This window comes from Pongo pygmaeus, chromosome 7, assembly GCF_028885625.2.
Source record: "Pongo pygmaeus isolate AG05252 chromosome 7, NHGRI_mPonPyg2-v2.0_pri, whole genome shotgun sequence".
NCBI lineage: Eukaryota > Metazoa > Chordata > Mammalia > Primates > Hominidae > Pongo > Pongo pygmaeus.
This window is the reverse complement of record NC_072380.2, coordinates 111,836,447-111,863,080: the sequence shown is the minus strand read 5'-3', so window position 1 is coordinate 111,863,080 and position 26,634 is coordinate 111,836,447. Positions and strand designations below refer to the sequence as shown.

The following is a 26,634-nucleotide window of genomic DNA, read 5'->3' as shown; positions in this document are numbered from 1 at the left end:
CCTTACAGAATTCTCACTAGAACATAAACTTTATGAAGTCAAACATTTGCCTATTTTGTACACTATATAGTTTCTGTACATTGTGCAGTGGTGCATGTACTATGTACTCAATAAATAATTGTTAAACAAGTGGAAACAATTAAACAATTATTTTCATCAGATATGGTAATGAAAATAATTGTTTCATGCATGTTGTTCATCATTTAATTCCAGAGGCAACCTCTAAGGTGATTAATAAAACTGATTTGTTAACGAGATGAATTCAACACAGCTGTGGGTTATTTGACAAGCTATTTCATCTCTCCATGACTTCAGTTTCCTCATCTGTTAATGGGGAAAATCATAGCATTGATATATATATTTAACACAGTAAGTGTTACCTAAATGCTTGCTAAAGAAAGTCAACAAACAACACCAAGTCTCTCCTATAGGCGAGATCCCATATATTATTAGCCTCATAGATTTATAAAACCTGTTCACAGTACATTTATTTTCAAATGCTGTTGCTTACGGTTTCACTATCTCTGTATACAGGGGCCATTAAAATAAGTAGTATTCCATTTGCACTACAACAAATACATAAACTATCACCCAAATCACAGTTTTCCTGTTTGATAAATTTTCAGTGCATTATGAAAATATTTTGGATATCATCACATGTAGTAGAAATTTAAATATCCCCGATTTGGGCCCATAGATTAAAAGCCTACAGTTGGTTGTCTTGGTTGTCATCCTTTCCAGAGTAAGTGTTATAAATCTTCACACTTTTTCTATAAAAATCTTGTCAAGGGAAGACATTAAAAATTCCTACATTTGAATTCCAGACTTCCTCCTAACTGCCATGCAATGGCTGTCACTTGTTCAATGCCTATAAGTAAGAATGTGGGCCTGTGTGCAAAATTTGTAAGGATTAAATACAAAATCTTACTTTGATAATTAACATGATTGATAGTTGATCTCTCTGGCCTAAAATGTCTACTCCCATTTAATCCTGAAAATAAAGGCCAAGGAGTTTACTGGACATCAGGACATCAAGCAGTATGATTTTTTTCATCACTAGTCATGCTCTAGATGTAACTTCCCAGAAGAGAGAATTCAACTGGCCCAGCTTAATTGGCTTATGCTGCTTGAGACACCTTGACTGACACTCTCATCAAAATAACACAGAATGTGAGAAGTAATAACAGCATTATTACCAAAAGAAAGAGACCAGAATGCTTGGTATTGAAATTAAAAATGCCATTAAACTCAGAAGACTTCAGTCCACTCAGAAGAACTCAGAGAGTACAAAAAAAAAAAAAAAAAAGGAAGAAAAGAAAATGCTAGTAAATGTCATAGGACAGCAAGATGAACTTCGATGTAAATGACCAAAAAAAAAAGCTAAGCCTGGCAATAAGCAGAGAAATGTTTTCCTAGAAAGGAGTAAATTCTAGCCAGCACATTTCTATTTTATCAGCTACATACTATTGCTAATTATGTGCTTCTGGAATAAAAACATAGCTTTAATAGAATCTTTGTTAATGAGCAGGTATAGAAAACTTGGAAAGAACACGTGAACTTATGCTAATCTATTGTTAAAAGGCCCCCAAAGTTCATATATTTTTATTTTTTTAATTTTTATTTTTGAGACAGAGTTTTGCTCTGTCGCCCAGGCTGGAGTGCAGTGGCGCAATCTCGGCTCCCCGCAACCTCTACCACCTAGGTTCAAGCGATTCTCCTGCTTCAGCCTCCAGACTAGGTGGGACTACAGGTGGGCACCACCAAGCCCAGCTAATTTTTGTATTTTTTAGTAGACAAAGGATTTCACCATGTTAGCCATGCTGGTCTTGAACTCCTAACCTCAAGTCATCTGCCTGCCGAGGACTTCCAAAGAGCTGGGATTACAGATGTGAGCCACCGTGCCTGGCCCCAAAGTTCTTATATATATTTTTTTTTAAAAAAAAGACTGTCCAAGACTATATGGAGTATTACAAAATAATCCATTATAATTAAGTATGGAAACTCCTTCTTCCACACTGAAAAACAAATAGGTTACAGCAAATATTGTTAATGATTTTATGTAATATACATGTTTCTATTCTAAGTAAAAAATAATATGGGTTTAGCAAATACCAACTTTGGCTCCAACATCAACTTTGCAGAAACTCTGGTTCCAAACATAATTACTTGCTCAAACTTCCACTAAAAGAATAATCCTTCGAAACCTTTAAGTTATGATGTCCTGTTTTATCTGATGACAACTTGCAGGGTTTTCTGTTTTATATTTTGGCTCATAAAACATCTTAAAAAATGGACAACTCTTTTAAAAATAAAAGCTCACGCCTGTAATCCCAGCACTTTGGGAGGCCGAGGCGGATGGATCACGAGGTCAGGAGATGGAGACCACCCTGGCTAACACAGTGAAACCCCGTCTATACTAAAAATACAAAAAAATTAGCTGGGCCTGGTGGCAGGCGCCTGTAATCCCAGCTACTCGGGAGGCTGAGGCAGGAGAATGGCGTGAACCTGGGAGGTGGAGCTTGCAGTGAGCTGAGATTGCACCACTGCATTCCAGCCTGGGCGACAAAGTAAGACTCCGTCTCAAAAAATAAAATAAAATAAAATAAATAAAACTCAGATTTTCAGAGTCTGAATTGTAATCATTTAATGAGAATCTAATTTTATCTTTTAAAGTGTTCATAATACATTAACATCTGGAAATGTTTAAATATATAGTATGTTTAACACAGGGCCGGGACTAGGGTGAGGCAAGTCAAGTACCTAGGTCATATATAAGATAACCTATATAAAGATGTATTATTTGGTACTGCAATGATTATGTTAACTGATACTCAATAAGCTTACTCAAATTGAGGAACCACAAAATAAACCATATAGTTTATTCCAAATAGTAAGGAAGGTAAATTTTATGTTATATGTATTTTACCATAATTAGAGATAAAAAAGGAAAAATGAGGAAAATCACTATCATAACTTAAAATTAATTCAAAGTGATATATAAGATTAAGCTTGTTGGTGATGAAGCTAAAAGGTACTGCAACATTATAAAATAAGCAAAAGAATCATACAATAATGTTAGAGTTGGAAGTAACCTTAAATATTATTTAATGTATCCATTTTATACTACAAATAAGCAAGTAAAGCACATAGTTAACATCTAGAACTTGAAATTGCTGACCAGTAGCTCCTCAAAATTCTAAGCATTTTTTGCTTTCATGAACTCTCTGGTTTCTCCTCCTCCATTTCTGATCACTAACATAATTTCCTTCAAGGACATTCTCTCTTCTACTAACAACTTTTAAAATGGTATTCCCTTGGCCCATTGCTCTTTCAACTGTACATACTTTCTTGAATGACCCATTTTCCTGGTTTGAAAACCATCTGCAGATAACTCCTAAAATTATATCTCTTCTCTTAATCTGTTTTTTAAACTCCAGATATAAATATCTAATACACACCTGGATATCTTACATACATTTCAAATACATGTGTAAATTCAAAATCCCTATTTGCCCCTAACCTGGAAAAGCTACTTCATTTAATAGCATCACTACCACTCAAACACCAAAACAAGAATCTAGAAGATCTCTTAGACTCTGTTCCCTGATTCCCCAAATCAATTAATTACTAAGTACTGCTGATTTTATCTTAAGTCTCTGAGGAATCACTGTCCACTTGGCTTACTGCCTAGTGGTTTGAAACCTTTGTGTTATATATTTCAATAGTTTTTAGTTATTTCAGGCAGTGAAATAAATTTGGTTCCTGTTATTTAATCCTGGCCAGAGAAGGACATTCTCCAGTATATCCTACATTGTGGAATATTGATGTACCTACTTGTTTATAGATAGTGTAAAGATTTCTGATATTATTTGGAATCTTAAATTGGAATATTTTCCCAGAGCTGTCAAATCATCATGTAATCCAATACTATCTTTCATGTTCCCTATTACAAAACTACTCAAAATGATATCAGTAAAAGGATAATTATACCACATTAGTCAATCATTAATAAAATAGATAAGAGGGAATGATGTTATTTTTAATATAACTACTTCTATTATCATGAAATAACATTTAGATCTATAGTAAACTTTAAACAACTAAATATTATTGGTAGCTATCATATTCTAAACCACACAATGGTGTCAACTAGACCTTCTACAAAGCAATAAATACTTACCTATGATAATATCTAAATTCATCACAAACCAGGAAGTACATGCCCTAGGCATCCTTTCAATAAGTAACATTCCTCTTGACATTCCCATTTCTCTTCTTTCATCATTAAGTTTTCTAAGGGACTCCCTACAGGATACTCCATACCATGGCACTTAGCCTTTCCCAGCTAGACCAAGACAATTATTATGTCTCTTTTGTTTTCTCAGCATATAGCCCAACATATAACAAAAATTAAGCGCTGGATGTTACCACTGTACAAAGGGTATCTCTAAGGGAGAAGGACAGGTAAGTCAATGCAAGGAGTTATTAGGATATTCATTACAAGGACTCATGATGGCTGAGACTGGTGAAATATAGCTGATGTCCCTAAAACAGTCATAACTCTGCAAACCAAGAGTTAATTACACAAGAACGACAAGCCATACTTTCTTCCCCCCATTCTTCTCTTAATTTTCTTATAAGAGGCATGCTCAGAAAAGAAATGCTGTAAAGGAATGCTAAAATCAAGATTACTGGCTCTTATATTAACTAGTATTTTTATGAACTGGAGATATTTTTGGATGAATTTCTAAAAAGTTTTTACAGCAGGTATGTATTTCTTATAGTGATTAATCAGACTACACTATAGCTATGCATAATGTGTCTGTATCTGTCTATATTAATTTTCTATGCTATATAAGAAATCACCACAAATGTAACAGCCTAAAACAACAGACATTTGTTGCAGTTTCTGTGGGTCAATAATCTGGGTATGGCTTAGTTAAATACTTGAATTATGGTCTCCAAAAGCTGCAATAAAAGTGTTGACCATCTGTGTTTTCATCCACAGGCTCACCTGGGAAAGAATACACTTCCAAACTCACTCTAGTTGCTCACAGAGACAATTTCCTCACATCTGTAGGACTAAGGGCTGGCTGGAGTGTAGGACAGACTAGGGACTTCATAAGTATTTTCTGAATAAATTACTGAAATTTCATTTAACTGCTGAATTTTGATCTTAATCAAAACTCCTTTACTTTGTTAAGTGCCACATATTTTTTAATGTTAAATTTAACTAGGGCTGAGTGCAGTGGCTCACACCTGTAATCCTAGCATTTTGGGAGGCCAAGACAGGCAGATCACCGGAGGTCAGAAATTCTAGACCAGCCTGGCCAACATGGTGAAACCCTATCTCTACTAAAAATACAAAATAATTAGCTGGGCGTGGTGGTGGGCACCTGTAATTCTAGCTACTGGGGAGGCTGAGGCAGAAGAATTGCTTGAACCTGGGAGGCGAAGGTTGCAACGAGTTGAGATCGCATCACTGCACTCCAGCCTGGGTGACAGAGTAAGATTCTGTCCAAAAACAAAAAAACAAACAAACAAACAAAAAGTTAACTGGAAAATAAAGAAGAAAGAAGCTAACAGCCAAAAGACTAAAACACACTAAAGCTTTCTCCTTGAATACTATTTTTTTCAATATTCAGTTGTTTTCCAACTATTTATACTTTCTGATATATTTCATTACTTTCTGAAAAACCAAGATTCTATCTGTTATAATTTCCTTTCAGCCTAAATAACTTCTATCAGAATATCTTGCAGTAAATTTCTATTAGAGAAAAGTTCTGTCTTTATGTATTTATTGGCCAACATTTTTGATGAATACTTTGCTGACTAGAGAATTCTATGTTAATTCTATGTTATGTGCTGATTTTCCTCAGCACGTAAAAGTGTTATTCTATTGTCTTCTGGCCTCCATTGTTTCTAATAAGATGTAAGGAGTCATTCTTAATGTTTTTAATCTGTATATAACAGGCCTTTACTGTCTACCCACTTCTAAAATTTTCTCAACAGGACAGTAACCAAAATGGGTGTGCTGGTAAGCCCTGGACACCTGAAGCTTAATTCTACCGAGGACACACTGACAGACAAGGAATGCCACAGAATCATTTCCCATGGTGGGTGAAGATAATCCCAGGGGTCTTATCTCCATCTCTTCTTGTCTGCCTGCTGAAGGGCAGTGCAGCCTTCAGCTGCTTTAGAAAAAAGCTACAGCTACAGGAGAGAAAGATGGAATAGAGAAAGAAAACACAAGTGTTATTGAGTACCCAAATGTTTCCTGATTCTTCTAGGGTGAGCTTAATTGACACGTATGTTCATGAAGCAGGATCATCACCATTATAGTCAAATTATTTTAAGTACAATCATTTAATGAATGTCTCTCCTTGCCAAACTATGATCTTCATGAGGACAGGACTGCATTAGTTTTCTTCAGTATGTTCTCTGAATACAGTATGGTAACTTTTGCAAAATGAATCAATAAACGAATAAATTTTGTCAGTTGCTTTCATATACTTTATCACTCTATATTTTCCACCCTCTTCATGAAGAAGATATTATAATCTCCAACTTGTGGACACAGAAACAAGAAAAAACTCCCCAATATTACATTGCTAAGAAATACATATCTAGGTCTGCCTTACTTGTAAGTTCAGCTTCTTCCAGTATAGTCTTCAGGTAAACAAGAATATTGATAAATAAAGATCTTCCCACTTTAAATAAAGTAAAATAAAATAAAATGTTCTCCGTAAGTTTTCAGTAGTTTGACTACTAGGTACTTAGCTATGTTCTCCTTTTTATATATTCTTCTTGGAGTTTTCTGAGATTGTTGAGTTTCAAAAAGTGAGTTGCTTGTCACTTTTTTGGATTTTAGCACCCTGCTGTTATGGTAATGTCAATTTAAGACCTCAGTTCTCTATGGGCTTAATATAGCTGTAATTTTGTAGATCACAAAACCTTGTTCTCATAGTAAAGTGGGAACAAGTTTCTATTGCAACTTTTATATCTTAAGTCAAAGTGAAAAGCTTTGACTTAAGCCTTTGATATTACTATCTGGTACACACAAAATTCTATAAGGATGCCTCTGGTATCACAGAGAAAAAATCCTATGCAAAAACCAAACTTTATAACTGTTAGCTTATCAAATAAGCATCTAACAGTATATTTTAGCCAGGTTAAACACGATCTTGAAAGAAAGTAATTCAATAAGATAAAATTGTGCATTTTAAAGTAAAAATCAATGAGAAGAAAATAACAATAAGGAAATAGCTATTATAATTTTCATATTTAACTTATAATTATGTAGAAAAAATAATTAGATAACCCTTTCATGTTAATTTAATTCCAACTCAGACTTTATCTCAGTTCTGAGATAAGAATGGATCTATATGAACATTAAGCACTTAAAATTGTGAAAATAATGCTTAAACAAAAAGTAGAATGAATTAAAATTTTTTAAGTCAAGAAATATGTCAAAATGTGTATATTTTTATAACTATAAGGAAGATCATATGAGTTTCATATAATTATGTTTAGGAAAAGTGAAGTACACCAATTATTTTCAACTAAATTAAGAAAATGAGATGGCATACATAATTGTTACATGTGAGAAAAGTCTTACCAATATTAACAATGCTGGGAATTAAAAAGGATTATAGAAATTATATCCATAATATTTATAACTTTTATTTTACCTGTAGTGTGAGATGCTTCACTGCATTCCAAACAATTCCAATAAATTCCTTCATTCTTTCTTCAGGACTTCTACAGCTTTCAGATATATTCAACATGGCTTTAACAGGAACTGACAATGGGCGGGATTCTGAGTACAAGAATAGCTAATTATTTAATAGAAACATGCCTTACAATTTCACAAAACATATCAAACGTATTCTCAAGATTGTTTCGTTTAAAATTATAATTTTTATATGAGATTATGAATTGTCATTTTACATCATTTTCTCTTACAGAACTGATTTTTGCAAGTATTCAAAAATAAGCAGGCCTAATTTGTTAGAAGTCAGGAGAGCATTCACTCTTGTCAGGGATTAGTGACTAGAAGGTAGACTTGTGAAGTGATAGTAATGTTCTATTTATTAATTACATGCATGTATTCACTTTGTAAGAATTCATTAAGCAGTAACTTAACAACTTGTCCAATTTTCAGTATAAAGGCAATACATTAATAAAATTTTTTCTTGGAAAAAAAAGAGAAATTCAACTAAAAAGCACTTGATTCATCCAAAATTGATAGAAAATTAGTCTTCCCATATGTAAATGTTCCTGATAACCAATAAAATCTCTCAATTTTAAAAAGTGATTTTGGCCAGGCACGTTGGCTCACACCTGTAATCCTAACACTTTGGGAGGTCGAGTCAGGCAGATCACTTGAGGTCAGGAGTTCGAGACAAGCCTGGCTAACATGGTGAAACCCCGTCTCTACTAAAACTACAAAAATTAGCCAGACATGGTGGCAGGCACCTGTAATCCCAGCTACTTGGGAGCCTGAGGCAGGAAAATCACTTGAACCCAGGAGGCAGAGGTTGCTGCAATGAGCTGAGATTGCACCACTGCACTACAGCCTGGGCATCAGAGCGAGACACTGTCTAAAAAAAAGAAAAAAAAAAGTTGGGGGGGGGTGGATTTTGATGATAACCAAAAGAGGTATGTGATTACATAAAAGGAAGATTTCTTAATAAAATGAAATGTAATATTCCACTCTCTATATTATTTAAAATTTTGTTCTTCCAAAGTAAAGAAATTAGAGGATTTCAACCATGTTTTCATAATGAAAGATTTCAGGAATTATTTTAAACAATTGAGTAATTTATAATAATGTATTATAACTAAACAGATTCATTTAAAACTGGACAGATACATTTATATAATACAGCTTATGTTAATTCGAATACATAATTTATATGTAGTATTTTAGGTACTTCTAAAGTAGCATAAAATAAATAAATCAGATCTAAATAAATTAAGTTTGAAGAACCTAGGATGCTCTCCAAAATAAGTAGTACCATATCACTACTATGAGAATGTGGTGATATATGACTAGCTGCCATATCCACTCATACTTCGCCTCTCCCCCCCAACTTGGTTAATATATGAGCATTGATACCATATTTAAAATACCTTAAGGGCATGAAGAATGGACTTTTTCTTTCTCATAGTTATACTGTCATATATTATGACATTGTCAATATCAGAAATTGTAAATAATGTTTATTAAAGCAAATCAGTTTATTAAAGCAGATCCATGCAGATCTCCGTGGGCAGAGCATTATACTAGTCAGATGAAACAAAAACAACGAATGTCTGAAGTTAAAGGTATGCATGGGATTTTCAAGCAAAGTATGGAGGCAAAGATGGCTTCAGCAGAGTGATCAAGGGTGAGAAAAGTAGGAGATGAGGTCAGAGCTATATATAGGGACCAGGTCATACAGGGCTCATGTAGGTCATAGTAAAGAGATGGTTTTTACTTGAGGGAACTGGGACAGAATAACAGATTCCGAATATAGTCATGGCATTGTTGAACATGTGTTTTGAAAGAACTTCTCCGGCTACTGTGCAAAAAATTTACTACATGGATCCAGTGTTGAAAAAGGAAGACAGGTTGTAAGAGATGGCAGAAGCAAGGAGGTGGCAAGAAGTGGTAAAACGCTGTATCCATTTCAAAGATATAACCAATAAGACTTACTGATAGATTAGATGTATAGTACGAGAGAAAGCAAAGATGATTCCAAGGTATTAGGGCTGACAGACTGGAAGAATGGAGCGGTAGGAAAAGCACATTTGAGAAGAAAGGAAACTTAGTTTGGGATGTCTTAAACTGAGATTTCTATTAGACATCCAAGTAAAGATATAAGGTGGCAAATAGACAAACGACTACAAAAAAATAGACAAGATAAGAATAGATAATTTACAGAAAAAAAGTTATTTGGCTAGTAAACTTATTTTTAAAATGCTCAACATTGCTAACAAAGAAATAAAAATTAAGATATCAGATAACCTTTCCATCAGATATCCAACGATCAGACATACTTTTCTTTTCTTTTTTTTTTTTTTATTACACTTTAAGTTTTAGGGTACATGTGCACAATGTCCAGGTTTGTTACATATGTATACATGGGCCATGTTGGTGTGCTGCACTCATTAACTCATCATTTAACATTAGGTATATCTCCTAATGCTATCCCTCCCCACTCCCCCCACCCCACAACAGGCCCCGGTGTGTGATGTTCCCCTTCCTGTGTCCATGTGTTCTCATTGTTCAATTCCCACCTATCAGCGAGAAGATGCGGTGTTTCGTTTTTTGTCCTTGTGATAGTTTGCTGAGAATGATGGTTTCCAGCTTCATCCATGTCCCTACAAAGGACATGAACTCATCATTTTTTATGGCTGCATAGTATTCCATGGTGTATATGTGTCACATTTTCTTAATCCAGTCTATCATTGTTGCACATTTGGGTTGGTTCCAAGTCTTTCCTATTGTGAATAGTGCTGCAATAAACATACGTGTGCATGTGTCTTTATAGCAGCATGATTATAATCCTTTGGGTATATACCCAGTAATGGGATGGCTGGGTCAAATGGTATTTCTAGTTCTAGATCCCTGAGGAATCACCGCACTGACTTCCACAATGGTTGAACTAGTTTACAGTCCCACCAACAGTGTAAAAGTGTTCCTATTTCTCCACATCCTCTCCAGCACCTGTTGTTTCCTGACTTTTTAATGATTGTCATTCTAACTGGTGTGAGATGGTATCTCACCGTGGTTTTGATTTGCGTTTCTCTGATGGCCAGTGATGACGAGCATGTTTTCATGTGTCTTTTGCTGCATAAATGTCTTCTTTTGAGAAGTGTCTGTTCATAACCTTCACCCACTTTTTGATGGGGTTGTTTTTTTCTTGTAAATTTGTTTGAGTTCATTGTAGATTCTGGATATTAGCCCTTTGTCAGATGAGTAGATTGCAAATGTTTTCTCCCATTCTGTAGGTTGCCTGTTCACTCTGATGGTAGTTTCTTTGCTGTGCAGAAGCTCTTTAGTTTAATTAGATCCCATTTGTCAATTTTGGCTTTTGTTGCCATTGCTTTTGGTGTTTTAGACATGAAGTCTTTTCCCATGCCTAAGTCCTGAATGGTACTGCCTAGGATTTCTTCTAGGGTTTTTATGGTTTTAGGTCTAACATTTAAGTCTTTAATCCATCTTGAATTAATTTTTGTATAAGGTGTAAGGAAGGGATCCAGTTTCAGTTTTCTACATACGGCTAGCCAGTTTTCCCAGCATCATTTATTAAATAGGGAATCCTTTCCCCATTGCTTGTTTTTCTCAGGTTTGTCAAAGATCAGATGGTTGTAGATATGAAGCATTATTTCTGAGGGCTCCGTTCTGTTCCATTGGTCTATATCTCTGTTTCGGTACCAGTACCATGCTGTTTTGGTTACTATAGCCTTGTAGTGTAGTTTGAAGTCAGGTAGTGTGATGCCTCCAGCTTTGTTCTTTTGGCTTAGGATTGACTTGGCAATGCCGGCTCTTTTTTGGTTCCATATGAACTTTAAAGTAGTTTTTTCCAATTCTGTGAAGAAAGTCATTGGTAGCTTGATGGGGATGGCATTGAATCTATAGATTACCTTGGGCAGTATGGCCATTTTCACGATTTTGATTCTTCCTACCCATGAGCATGGAATGTTCTTCCATTTGTTTGTATCCTTTTATTTCATTGAGCAGTGTTTTTTTGCTCTCCTTGAAGAGGTCCTTCACGTCCCTTGTAATTTGGATTCCCAGGTATTTTATTCTCTTCGAAGCAATTGTGAATGGGAGTTCACTCACGATTCACTTCTCTGTCTGTTATTGGTGTATAAGAATGCTTGTGATTTTTGCACACTGATTTTGTATCCTCAGACTTTGCTGAAGTTGCCTATCAGCTTAAAGAGATTTTGGGCTGAGACGATAGGGTTTTCTAGATATACAATCATGTCATCTGCAAACAGGGACAATTTGACTTCCTCTTTTCCTACTTGAATACCCTTTATTTCCTTCTACTGCCTGATTGCCCAACACTATGCTGAATAGTAGTGGTGAAAGAGGGCATCCCTGTCTTGTGCATCCCTTTGTGTTTTCAAAGGGAATGCTTCCAGCTTTTACCCATTCAGTATGATATTGGCTGTGGGTTTGTCATAGATAGCTCTTATTATTTTGAGATACATGCCATGAATACCTAATTTATTGAGAGTTTTTAGCATGAAGGGTTGTTGAATTTTGTCAAAGGCCTTTTCTGCATTTATTGAGATAATCAGCTGGTTTTTGTCTTTGGTTCTGTTCATATGCTGGATTATGTTTATTGATTTGCATATGTTGAACCAGCCTTGCATCCCAGGGATGAAGCCCACTTGATCATGGTGGATAAGCTTTTTGATGTGCTGCTGGATTCGGTTTGTCAGTATTTTATTGAGGATTTTTGCATCAATGTTCATTAGGGATATTGGTCTAAAATTCTCTTTTTTGGTTGTGTCTCTGCCAGGCTTTGGTATCCGGATGATGCTGGCCTCATAAAATGAGTTAGGGAGGATTCCGTCTTTTTCTATTGATTGGAATAGTTTCAGAAGGAATGGTACCAGTTCCTCCTTGTACCTCTGGTAGAATTCGGCTGTGAATCCGTCTTGTCCTGGACTTTTTTTGGTTGGTAAGCTATTCATTATTGCCTCAATTTCAGAGCCTGTTATTGGTCTATTCAGAGATTCAACTTCTTCCTGGTTTAGTCTTGGGAGGGTGTATGTGTCGAGGAATTTATCCATTTCTTCTAGATTTTCTAGTTTATTTGCATAGAGGTGTTTATAGTATTCTCTGATGGTAGTTTGTATTTCTATGGGATCGGTGGTGATATCCCCTTTGTCATTTTTTGTTGTGTCTATTTGATTCTTCTCTCTTTTCTTCTTTATTAGTCTTGCTAGTGGTCTATCTATTTTGTTGATCTTTTCAAATAACCAGCTCCTGGATTCATTGATTTTTGGAAGGGTTTCTTGTGTCTCTATTTCCTTCAATTCTGCTCTGATCTTAGTTATTTCTTGCCTTCTGCTAGCTTTTGAATGTGTTTGCTCTTGCTTCTCTAGTTCTTTTAATTGTGATGTTAGGGTGTCAATTTGATATCTTTCCTGCTTTCTCTTGTGGGCATTTAGTGCTATAAATTTCCCTCTACACACTGCTTTGAAAGTGTCCCAGAGATTCTGGTATGTTGTGTCTTTGTTCTCATTGATTTCAAAGAACATCTTTATTTCTGCCTTCATTTCGTTATGTACGCAGTAGTTATTCAGGAGCAGGTTGTTCAGTTTCCATGTAGTTGAGTGGTTTTGAGTGAGTTTCTTAATCCTGAGTTCTAGTTTGACAGACTGGCAAATTGGATAAAGAGTCAAGACCCATCAGTGTGCTGTATTCAGTAAACCCATCTCACGTGCAGAGACACACATAGGCTCAAAATAAAGGGATGGAGGAAGATCTACCAAGCAAATGGAAAACAAAAAAAGGCAAGGGTTGAAATCCTAGTCTCTGATAAAACAGACTTTAAACCAACAAAGATCAAAAGAGACAAAGAAGGCCATTACATAATGGTAAATCTATTCAACAAGAAGAGCTAACTATCCTAAATATATATGCACCCAATAAAGGAGCACCCAGATTCATAAAGGAAGTCCTTAGAGACCTACAAAGAGACTTAGACTCCCACACAATAATAATGGGAGACTTTAACACCCCACTGTCAACATTAGACAGATCAATGAGACAGAAAGTTAACAAAGCTATCCAGGAATTGAACTCAGCTGTGCACCAAGCGGACCTAATAGACATCTACAGAACTCTCCACCCCAAATCAACAGCATATACTTTCTTTTCAGCACCACACCACACCTATTCCAAAATTGACCACATAGTTGGAAGTAAAGCACTCCTCGGCAAATGTAAAAGGACAGAAATTATAACAAACTGTCTCTCAGACCACAGTGCAATCAAACCAGACATACTTTTCATCTGTTACACTGGAAACATGTTGAAGAGTTAAGTTGTATATCTACGAAATTTGTCATTGTTGAAGCCTCTTGTGAGAATGTTTTATATATGGGGAAAATAGGTATGCTCTATAGAATGGAACTGCAACAGAAGGCAATTTATATCTGCTACAAATTTAAACATGCCGACGACGGTGGGTGGCTCACATCTATAATCCCAGCACTTTGGGAGGCTGAAGTGGGTGGATCACTGTAGGTCAGGAGTTCGAGACCAGCCTGGCTAACATGGTAAAACCACCTCTCTAGTAAAAATACAAAAAAAAAAAAAAAAATTAGCTAGATGTGGTGACACACACCTGTAATCCCAGCTACTCAGGTAGCTGAGGCAGGAGAATTGCTTCAGCCCAGGAGGTCAAGGCTGCAGTGAGCCAAGTTTGCCCCACTGCATTCCAGCCTGGGCAACAGAGTGAGACTGTTTCAAAAAAAAAAAAAAATTTCACACATACTTTTTCTATAAAATAATCCCATTTCTAAGAATATGCTATGGAAATAGTAAAAGTTGTGATGATGCATGCACACGATTTATAAAAGATATTCAGCATCAGTGGTAATTTCTGTAACAGCAAAAAAGAAAGAAAGGAAAGGAGAGAAGAAGAGAGGAAAGAAAATGCTAAACAATTTATCTGTCCATTAAAAAAGAAACAGCTAATTTGGAAATATTTGCAATAAAGAGTATAATTAAACCACTTAAAGATGAGGTACAGTTACAGGTATGACTAAAGGCATATTTTTGGTATCTTACGAAGTGAAAAAACTCAAACATATGTGTGGTATCATCCACATATGTTTTTAGACAGTGTACTAAATTTGAATATGTATTTGTCTTCCCACACATGGAAAAAGTTATAGAAGTGTAAAAAAGTAAGCCTGGGAGAGAGTACCTCTGAGAAGGGAAAAATTGAAATGATGATGGGTAAGGGAGTGGTAAGTATTTAGCTCTTTACTATATATGTTTCAGAATTGTTTTATAAAAATGAATTACTTACTGTATTTTTTAAAACATGTATATTAATTTACTTTGTACTTATTTGGACTTCTTGCTTTTCTTCTGTACAGTAGTAATTATTAGAAGAAAATGGTTACCTAATATTACTGTATAGCTGTAGGAATCTAAATAATTAGCTTAAAATACAGACCAAATTTTAAAATTACTTGAAACCATGAATAGCAAAGGTTTGCACAAAAGCCTTATGGTCAAAATTTAAAAACCTACCGATGAAAAATATTAGTACTATATGAGTACTATTATTACCATTTGAAAATAAATCTATCTAATAAATGCTAATATTTCCAAGCAGTATGGGCACTATTAAATTACCGTCAAGCAACATTTCCAGTCGCCACTAACCAAAAGAGCTACATGTTTTTTGTAAATACTATGTTCTCTGATATAATGATCTAATGAAAAAATTTAGAGACTTTGAAATCTACATGTGGCTTAAAAGTGCTATTCAAATAGCTATGAAAAACATAATCAGTAAAAGTACACTATTTTGGATATACCAGTTTTCAATTCATTATATTTCTAAATGCTAATAGACAAGTTTGTAAAAAAGAAAAGACAATATTTTCTGCAGCTAGGTGTATTTTAAAGGCAAGACAGGTCTACTATATAAAACTCTGTCAAGCTTCACGCCTAACTATCTTATTTAATCAAAACCTCTATAGCACCTACTACATGCCAGGCACTGCTACAAGTGCTTTACAAATATTAACCTGTTTGTCCAGGCACAGTGGCTTACACTTGTAATCCCAGCAGCTTGAGAGGCTGAGGCAGGCAGATTGCTTGAACCCAGGGGTTCAAGATCACCCTGGACAACATGGCGAAACCCTGTCTCTACCAAAAAATATTACAAAACTTAGCTGGGCATGGTGGGGCATGCCTGTAGTCCCAGTTGCTCAGGAGGCTGAGGCAGGAGGATCTCTTGAGCCTGGGAGATTGCAGTAAGCTGAGTTAATGGCACTGCACTCTAGCCTGGGTGACAGAGTCTCAAAAAAAAATAATAATAATAACCTGTTTAACCCTTGTAACAACCTGACAGGAAATATACTATTTTCAGACTCTTATTATCACCATTTTCAGATAGGGAAACTGCTGACAAAGAGGTTAAGTAACTTATCCCAAGTCACCCAGCTAGTAAGTGGCAAAACAAGGATGTAAATCTAAGCACACTGGTTCCAGGTTCCATCCTTTTAACCACTATGTTATGCTGCCTTTTCTATTATTCAATCCCCATACAATGACTTCTAGTTCTATCAAATATACAATAAATGTATAATATTTCTACTATGGATCATGGACAATAAATAGTTCAGAAAACATCAGATTTACTCATTCCCACTAGAGCTACATAAAGCCTAAACATAACATGGCAATCTGATTTCAAACATATCTATTACACTTTTAGTTTTCTACAATAAATAAATAATTTTGAGACCCAAATTTCAGTGGTTAAAATAACATATCAACAATTATATCTTGGGGATGAACCATTCAACTTGGTATAATATGATTCCTTCATTTCTGTCCCATGGAAAAAGTACTACGTTTGGAGTCAGCTTGTGTTTTAGTTGTGCCACAAGACACATGATTAAGGAAAATGAATTTAATCTAAGTGTCAGGTTTCCGACTTCTACCTTAAAGCTAAAAATATGTGTAGTATCAAGAGTACTACTCAATTTAAATGTTGTAATGTATACAAATACAGTTTATGAAAATACTATAAATATAAGGAATAAAGATATAAAACTTAACTAATCATTGATTATGTAAAGAACCTGAAGATAACTATATCTGAAACACAACTGCACTCCTTTTCTATCAAAATCAACTCATTGTTTTAGTTCTACCTTAAATGTCATTTCCTCTGAGAAATGGTAACCGATTTCCCAAAAAGATTTGGTCCTTCCTCTAGAGCCTGGTAGAATTCTGACTTAATTCTGTATAACATAACATTCTTCATCATATAACTTTAAACATTTGAATGTGTGTCTCTCCAAAGGAGGAGCTGAGCATAGTGATATGGTGTAGCAAGAAAGAGTAGTGGCTAATGGCTAGACATTAAAGACACATTCTCGTTATGTCCTCTCTTACTCTTATTCTTCCAATGAAAAATAATCTTTATATACATATTTATTAACATGCCACCAATTAGATAGAATTGGATGAAAAATCATAAAGGTAGAAATTCCAAGCCACAGCATTAAATTACTGTTTTGCATCTATATTTCAATCAATGATTTATACAAAAACATCTCTTTACCTTCTTCAAGTCGAACTGGAACCTGATAAAAATTACTCAAAATCAGTACATCAAAATCTCTGTTCTTATTTTGACATCACCATTTATTGAATAATGATGTCAATGATTAAATGCTAACTCTAAATATCTTGTAACATGTATAAGCCAATGGCACCAAATACTAACACTTGATATCAAATGGCTTATATTCTGAAGTTTAAGATTCTCACAATAACCACATTACTTCATCATATCAAAAAGTCAAGATACATTTGTTCAGCTGTAATAATTCAGTTTTCATAGTAAGCGCTTCTTAGAATTAAGCCCTTTCTGTTCTAGGTTTTCATCATCTGCTAAGTAAAAGCCTTAAAGAAAGAAGTGCTTTCACTAAAGTAGGTTAGGTTTACTACTTAAATCAATAAAGGATGACTTCTAATAGGATACTTGCTTTAAAATTTTCCCCTTAAACATAAAACTTATAACCATCAACTTATGTTTATGGACTTTATTCAGTACAGTGCTGATACCAACAGAGTGTTTGTTTTGCTGAAAGGAGAATTCACGTTTCTTTTATCTATTTATTTCATGTAGCAGTAGTAGAATGCCTTGCATAGTAAATACTCAATCAAACAATCAATTGATATCTTTTAAAATAGAGAACAAATCATATGTGTACCTTCTTAAAACCTTTTCCATCAGCATATTATTTGATATTCTGTATCACCTTTGTGTAAGGTACCTATTTATAATTTATGGTTTAATTTTTATTTGAAATTTTAATAGTCATCAAGAAGAAAATTGTGTCAATTTTTATTTTTCCTTTCTGTTCATGGGAAATCAAACTGATAGCCAAGCCAGTATTATACTAGGGGGCAACTGCCTTAACCACAGTTCAATTACCTAAAAGATAAAAATGTAAAAATTAAAAACCTCTAGAAAATAAGCCTTGCAAACTCAGATCATAGATCATAATGGAGAGGCAGCATTTTTTAAAGAGTCAAAGGCAGACAGAGAAGATGACTATGAAAAATAACCCATAAGGGAAATTGTGTTAGTCCGTTTTCACACTGCTATAAAGAACTAACTGAGACTGGGTAATTTATAAAGACAAGAGGTTTAATTGACTCACAGTTCCACAGGATTAACAGGAAGCATGACTAGGAGGCCTCAGGAAAACAATCATGGTGGAGAGTGAAGGGGAAGCAAGCACCTTCTTCACATGGTGGCAGGAAAGAAAGAGGGAGTGGGGAAGTGCCACACACTTTTAAACCATCAGATTTCTTGAGAACTCTACCAGGAGACAGCACTAGGGGGATGTTGTTAAACCTTTAGAAACCACCCCCATGATCTAATCACTGCCCACCAGTCCCCACCTTCAACACGTGGGGATTACAATTCCACATGAGATTTGGATGAAGACACATAGGCAGACCATATCAGAAATCAAGGTTTCCTGAGATAATGAGAAAAAAGTGGCAAGGCCTTTGCGAGAGAAATGGTTCAGTAGGACCTGAAGGAAGATGACAGAGTTATTTATTTACAAGTTTGCAGAAAGCTTAAGACTAACTGGTGAACACCAAGCCATCTAGAATGGTGCAAGTTCTAGATTTCTAGGCAATAATTTGAAGGAAGAAGGATAAATTCCTCAGAAGAGAAACCAGGTCTTGACAAAAGAGTGATACACACTATCACATTTCGTCATCTTATTCAGAAAATTTCATGAAAAACTAAGATAAAGTGTTATTAGCCAGGCGTGGTGGCACACACCTGTAATCCCAGCTACTCTGGAGGCTGAGGCAGGAGAACCACTTGAACCTGGGAGGTGGAGATTGCAGTGAGCTGAGATGGGACCAATGCACTCCAGCCTGGGTTACAGAGCAAGAATCCACCTCAAAAATAAATAAATAAATAAATAAATAAAGAACGAACAAAAACTATGATAAAGTGTTAACTGTTCATGGGCTTCAAGGTATCTATTGCTACATGGTATAGTTTTTAAAATACTTTTATTAGAGAAATAATATGGGCTAATAGGAGAAAAATCAGAAAATGTAGCTCACCAAAAAATAAGAAAGAAGAAAAGAAGACAGGAGGGAGGGATGGAAAATTAAACTATCCCCTAATTTCAACATGTCAAAAAACATCATTCAAAAACTACTTATGGAGTACCTATTATCTTCTTAAGGCTTAGATTAAGAACTGGAAATTCTGTGGTGAGCAAAACAAACACAATCCCAGTCCTCATGGAGCTCATGCTTGTTTGTAGAAGCTTTGAGATTTAAAATAAAAACAAAAAATCAAAAAACTCTTTGTGACAGAATTTCAGATACCAGTGAGATTAATATATTTAAATAAAAGTTTCCTGAAAGCATGGACTGGGAGGACTCAGAAAATCTAGGTTTCTTTTTTTATTCTACCAATTCAAGATATGTGATCTTAAAATCACGTCAACTATTTAGGTTTGTTTCTCATCCATAATTTGCAGGATATAAACAATAGAGTCTACCTAGATCTCAATGGAAAGTCATGGGGCAAGGCAGGAATTCTGAAATCTGTCAAGAAAAAAAAAACAAGAAACAAAGTAAGATAAGGGGAATAAAGAGGAGAAAAGAAGTAGAGAGATAATGAGAAAGTGAGTGAGAAAGAGTGAGCACACTGATTAACACTGTCTTGTTATAAATAGCAAAGTAAAGAAAGATATGAATGTCTTTAGAATTCAATGTTCGAGTTATATATAGATTACCAAATTAATCCACTGAGACCATTAAAATTCCTTTCTCCTGGCCTCAATTCCAAAACAAATCACGCAGACAACAACAAAAAATTTGAACAGGGAAGTAAATGAGCTAAAGCACTTCCAGATAGCATATCATGAGATGTTTAAGAAGAGTAAGAATTTTTAGGTTGAGAGAGGTAGTTTTTTGCTTATATCTGCAACAGGCTGTCACTGTTTTCCAATATTTTATACTCAGAACTAAGATTCTTTAAGAACAAATTATTCAAAGTGTGACTATAAAGCAATAAAGCTGATTTTTATGTAGAATTATGAAATTGGTGTCAATATTTTAGGTTCGCCTTTCAATAGCACCCTTCCCACTCTTTGGCTTTTATCATTATTTATAAGGAGTCGGGGAGAAACTAAATATAATCTAGGGAGCTTATAAAAATATAAATTAAAATACTTTGGTTAATCAGATTGCTACTAGAATTTGAATGTTCACATCTATGCTTTTTTGGAAAGAGAAAGGAGAAAAAAATGGCCAGAAAGGAAGGAAAACTAGAAAGTAATTTTGTTCATCCTAAACTACAAATCTTATTAAATGTCCATTTACCACATACTAGGGCTCCACAGTAAGGGCTTAAAAATATGACACAATCCCTGCCCTACAAGAGCTTACAATGTGAAGATAAGATATAAACTTAATTAAATACTATGATTATCATTTGGTTTGACAAATACTGCACTATAAAATTCTGGTAACACAGGTGGCTGGCAAGATGGCCGAATAGGAACAGCACAGGTCTGCAGCTCCCAGCGAGATCAATGCAGAAGGCAGGCGACTTCTGCATTTCTAACTGAGATACCCAGCTCATCTCACTGGGACTGGTTAGACAGTGGATGCAGTCCAGGGAGAGTGAGCCAAAGCAAGGTGGGGCATCGCCTCACCCAGGAAGCACAAGGGGTCAGGGAATGCCCTCCCCTAACCAAGGGAAGCCATGAGGGACTGTGCCATGAGAAACGGTGTACTCCGACCCAGATACTATGCTTTTCCCAGGGTCTTCACAACCCGCAGACCAGGTGATTTCCTCAGGGATGTACGCCAACAGGGCCCTGGGTCTCAAGCACAAAACTGGGTGGCCATTTGGGCAGACACTGAGCTAGCTGCAGGAGTTTTTTTTCATACCCCAGCAGTGTCTGGAATGCCAGCGAGACAGACCATTCGCTCTCCTGGAAAGGGGACTAAAGTCAGGGAGGCAAGTGGTCTCACTCAGCGGATCCCACCCCCACGGAGCCCAGCAAGCTAAGATCCACTGGCTTGAAATTCTCACTGCCAGGACAGCAGTCTGAAGTCAGCCTGGGACTCTGGAGCTTGGTGGGGGGGCGGGGGCGTCCACCATTACTGAGGCTTGAATAGGTGATTTTCCCCGCACAGTATAAACAAAGCCATCGGGAAGTTTGAACTGGGAAGAACCCACCGCAGCACCACAAAGCCACTGTGGCCAGACTGCCTCTCTAGATTCCTCCTCTCTGGGCAGAGCATCTCTGAAGGAAAGGCAGCTGCCCCAGTCAGGGGCTTATAGATAAAACTCCCATCTCCCTAGGACAGAGCACCTGCAGGAAGGTGCGGCTGTGGGCGCAGCATCAGCAGGCTTAAATGTTCCTGCCTGCCGGCTCTGAAGAGAGCAGTGGATCTCCCAGAACAGTGTGTGAGCTCTGCTAAGAGACAGACTGCCTCCTCAAGTGGGTCCCCGACCCCTGTGCTTCCTGACTGGGAGACACCTCCTAGCAAGGGTCGACAGACACCACATACAGGAGAGCTCCAGCTGGCATCTGGTGGGTGCCCCTCTGGGATGAAGCTTCCAGAGGAAGGAACAGGCAGCAATCTTTGCTGTTCTGCAGCCTCTGCTGGTGATACCCAGGCAAACAGGTTCTGGAGTGGACCTCCAGCAAACTCCAGCAGACCTGCAGCAGAGGAGCCTGACTGTTAGAAGGAAAACTATCAAACAGAAAGGAATAGCATCAACATCAACAAAAAGGACAATGACACAGAAACCCCATCTAAAGGTCACCAACATCAAAGACCAAAGGTAGATAAATCCATGAAGACTATGGAAAAACCAGCCTAAAAAGGCTGTAAATTACAAAAACCAGAATGCCTCTTCTCCAAAGGATCACAACTCCTTGCAGCAAGGAAACAAAACTGGATGGAGAATGAGTTTGACAAATTGATAGAAGCAGGCTTCGGAAGGTGCGTAATAACAAACTCCTCCGAGCTAAAGGAGCATGTTCTAACCAAATGCAAGGAAGCTAAGAACCTGCAAAAAAAGTTATAGGAATTGCTAACTAGAATATCCAGTTTAGAGAAGAATATAAATGACCTGATGGAGATGAAAAACACAGCACGAGAACTTTGAGAAGCATACACAAGTGTCAATAGCCAAATCAATCAAGCAGAAGAAAGGATATCAGAGATTGAAGATCAACTTAATGAAATAAAGTGTGAAGACAAGATTAGAGAAAAAAGAATGAAAAGGAATGAATAAAGCCTCCAAGAAATATGGGACTATGTGAAAAGACCAAACATACATTTGATTGGTATACCTGAAAGTGACTTGGAAAATGGAACCAAGTTGGAAAATATTCTTCAGGATATTATCCAGGAGAACTTCCTCAACCTAGCAGGACAAGCCAAATTCAAATGCAGGAAATACAGAGAACATCACAAAGATACTCCTTGAGAAGAGCAACCCCAGGACACATAATCATGGTTGAAATGAAGGAAAAAATGTTAAGGGCAGCCAGAGAGAAAGTTCGGGTTACCCACAAAGGGAAACCCATCAGACTAACATTGGATCTCTTGGCAGAAACCGTACAAGCCAGAAGAGAGTGGGGGCCAATATTCGACATTCTCAAAGAAAAGAATTTTCAACCCAAAATTTCATATCCAGCCAAACTAAACTTCATAAGCGAAGGAGAAATAAAATCCTTTACAGACAAGCAAATGCTGAGAAATTCTGCCACCACCAGGCCTGACTTACAAGAGCTTCTGAACAAAGCATAAAACATAAAAAGGAAAAACCAGTACCAGCCACTGCAAAAACATACCAAATTGTAAAGACCATTGACATTATGAAGAAACTGCATCAAATAATGGGCAAAACAACCAGCTAGCATCATGATGACAGGATCAAATTCACACATAACAATATTAACCTTAAATGTAAATGGGCTAAATGCCACAATTAAAAGATATAGACTGGCAAATTGGATACAGAGTCAAGACCCATCAGTGTGCTGTATTCAAGAGACCCATCTCATGTGCAAAGACACATATAAGCTCAAAATAAAGGGATGAAGGAAGATCTACCAAGCAAATGGAAAGCAAAAACAAGCAGAGGTTGCAATCCTAGTCTTTGATAAAACAGACTTTAAACCAACAAAGATCAAAAAGACAAAGAAGGGCATTACACAATGATAAAGGGATCGAGCTAACTATCCTAAATATATATGCATCCAATACAGGAGCACCCAGATTCATAAACCAAGTTCTTAGAGACATACAAAGAGACTCAGACTCCCACACAATAATAGTGGGACACTTTAACACCCCATTGTCAATGTTAGACAGATCAATGAGACAGAAAATTAACAAGGATATTCAGGACTTGAACTCAGCTCTGGACCCAGCAGACCTAATAGACATCTACAGAACTCTCCACCCCAAATCAACAGAAAATACATTCTTCTCAGCACCACATCACACTTATTCTAAAATTGACCACATAATTGGGTATAAAACACTCCTCAGCAAATGCAAAAGAATGGAAATCATAACAGTCTCTCAGACCACAGTGCAATAAAATTAGAACTCAAGATTAAGAAAGTCACTCACAACTGCACAGCTATACGGAAACTGAACAACCTGCTCCTGAATGACTACTGGGTAAATAATAAAATTAAGGCAGAAATAAATAAGTTCTTTGAAACCAATGAGAACTAAGACACAATGTACCCGAATCTCTGGGACACAGCTAAAGCAGTGTTTAGAGGGAAATTTATAGCACTAAATGCCCACAGGAGAAAGAAGAAAAGATCAAAAATCGACACCCTAACATCACAATTAAAAGAACTAGAGAAGCAACAGCAAACAAATTCAAAAGCCAGCAGAAGACAAGAAATAACCAAGAGAGAAGAATCAAATAGACACAATAAAAAATGATAAAGGGGAGATCACCACTGATCCTACAGAAATACAAACTACCATCAGAGAATACTATAAACACCTCTATGCAAATAAACTAGAAAATCTAGAAGAAATGGACAAATTCCTGGACACATACACCCTCCCAAGAGTAAACCAGGAAGAAGTTGAATCCCTGAATAGACCAATAACAAGTTCTGAAATTGAGGCAGTAATTAATAGCCTACCAACAAAAAAAACCCAGGACCATATGGATTCACAGCCGAATTCTACCAGAGGTACAAAGAGGAGCTGGTACTATTCCTTCTGAAACTATTGCAAACAATATAAAAAGAGGGACTCCTTCCTAACTCATTTTATGAAGCCAGCGTCTTCCTGATATCAAAACCTACAGAGACACAACAAAAAAAGAAAATTTCAGGCCAATATCCCTGATGAACATCAATGCAAAAACCCTCAATAAAATACTGGCAAACCAAATCCAATAGCACATCAAAAAGCTTATCCACCATGGTCAAGTTGGCTTCACCCCTGGAATGCAAGGCTGGTTCAACATACGCAAATCAATAACACACAAACAGAAACAATGACAAAACCACATGATTATCTCAATAGGTGCAGCAAAGGACTTCAATAAAATTCAACACCCCTTCATGCTAAAAATTCTCAATAAACTAGGTATTGATGGAATGCATCTCAAAATAATAAGAGCTATTTATGACAAACCCACAGTCAATATCATACTGGAAGGGCAAAAGCTGGAAGCATTCCCTTTGAAAACCAGCAAAAGACAAGGATGCCCTCTCTTACCACTCCTATTCCACATAGTATTGGAAGTTATGGCCAGGGCAATCAGGCATGAGAAAGAAATAAAGGTATTCATATAGGAAGACAGGAAGTCAAATTGTCTCTGTTTGCAGATGACATGATTGTATATTTAGGAAACCCCACCATCTTAGCCAAAAATCTCCTTAAGCTGATAAGCAACTTCAACAAAGTCTCAGGATACAAAATCAATGGGCAAAAATCACAAGCGTTCCTATACACCAATAACAGACAGAGAGCCAAATCATGAGGGAATTCCCATTCACAATTGATACTAAGAGAATAAAATACCTAGGAATACAACTTACAAGGGATGGGAAGGACCTCTTCAAGGAGAACTACAAACCACTGCTCAACGAAATAAGATAGCACACATACAAATGGAAAAACATTCCATACTCATGGATAGGAAGAATTAGTATCGTGAAAATGGTCATACTGCCCAAAGTAATTTATACATTCAGTGCTATCCCCATCAAGCTACCATTGACTTTCTTCAAAGAATTATAAAAAAAAACTACTTTAAATTTCATATGGAACTGCAAAAGAGCCTGCATAGCCAAGACAATCCTAAGCAAAAAGAACAAAGCTGGAGGCATCACACTACTTGAATTCAAACTATCCTACAAGGCTACAGTAACCAAAACAGCATGGTGCTGGTACCAAAACTGATATATAGACCAAAGGAAAAGAGCAGTGGCCTCAGAAATAACAGCACACATCTACAACCATCTGATCTTTGACAAACCTGACAAAAACAAGCAATGGAGAAATGACTCCCCATTTAATAAACGGTGTTGGGAAAACTGGCTAGCCATATGCAGAAAACTGAAACTGGGCCCTTCCTTACACCTTATACAAAAATTAACTCAAGATGGATTAAAAACTTAAATGTAAGACCTAAAACCATAAAAACCCTAGAAGAAAATGGAGGCAGTACCATTCAGGACATACGCATGGGCAAAGACTTCATAAGTAAAACACCAAAAGCAATGGCAACAAAAACCAAAATTGACAAATGGGATCTAAATAAACTAAAGAGCTTCTGCACAGCAAAAGAAACTACCATCAGAGTGAACAGGCAATATGCAGAATGGGAGAAACTTTTTGCAATCTATCCATATGACAAAGGGCTAATATGCAGAATTTACAAAGAACTTAAACAAATTTACAAGAAAAAACCAAACAACCCTGTCAAAAAGTGGGAAAAGGATATGAACAGACACTTCTCAAAAGAAGACATTTATGCGGCCTACAATCATATGAATAAAAGCTCATCATCACTGGTCATTAGAGAAACGCAAATCAAAACCACAATGAGATACCATCTCATGCCGGTTAGAATGGCGATTATTAAAAAGTCAGGAAACAACACATGCTGGAGAGGATGCAGAGAATAGGAACGCTTTACACCATCAATGGGAGTGAAAATTAGTTCAATCATTGTGGAAGACAGTGTGGCAATTCCTCAAGGATCTAGAACCAGAAATACCATTTGATCCAGCAATCCCACTACCAGGTATATACCCAAAGGATTAGAAATCATTCTAGTATAAAGACACATGCACACGTATGTTTTG

The 26,634-nt window shown here is 36.4% G+C and overlaps 1 protein-coding gene across 23 annotated transcripts in view; it reads right to left on the bottom strand.

Annotated features, from left to right (window-relative positions):
* Nucleotides 1-26,634, bottom strand: part of VPS13B (vacuolar protein sorting 13 homolog B) — a 915,151-nt gene that overhangs the window by 462,073 nt on the left and 426,444 nt on the right. For all 23 annotated transcript variants that reach the window (XM_063669399.1, XM_054497603.2, XM_054497598.2 and 20 more), the window contains one exon: nt 7,692-7,819. In XM_063669399.1, the coding sequence (XP_063525469.1) occupies nt 7,692-7,819 (128 nt within the window). The remainder of the gene's footprint in view (nt 1-7,691; nt 7,820-26,634) is intronic.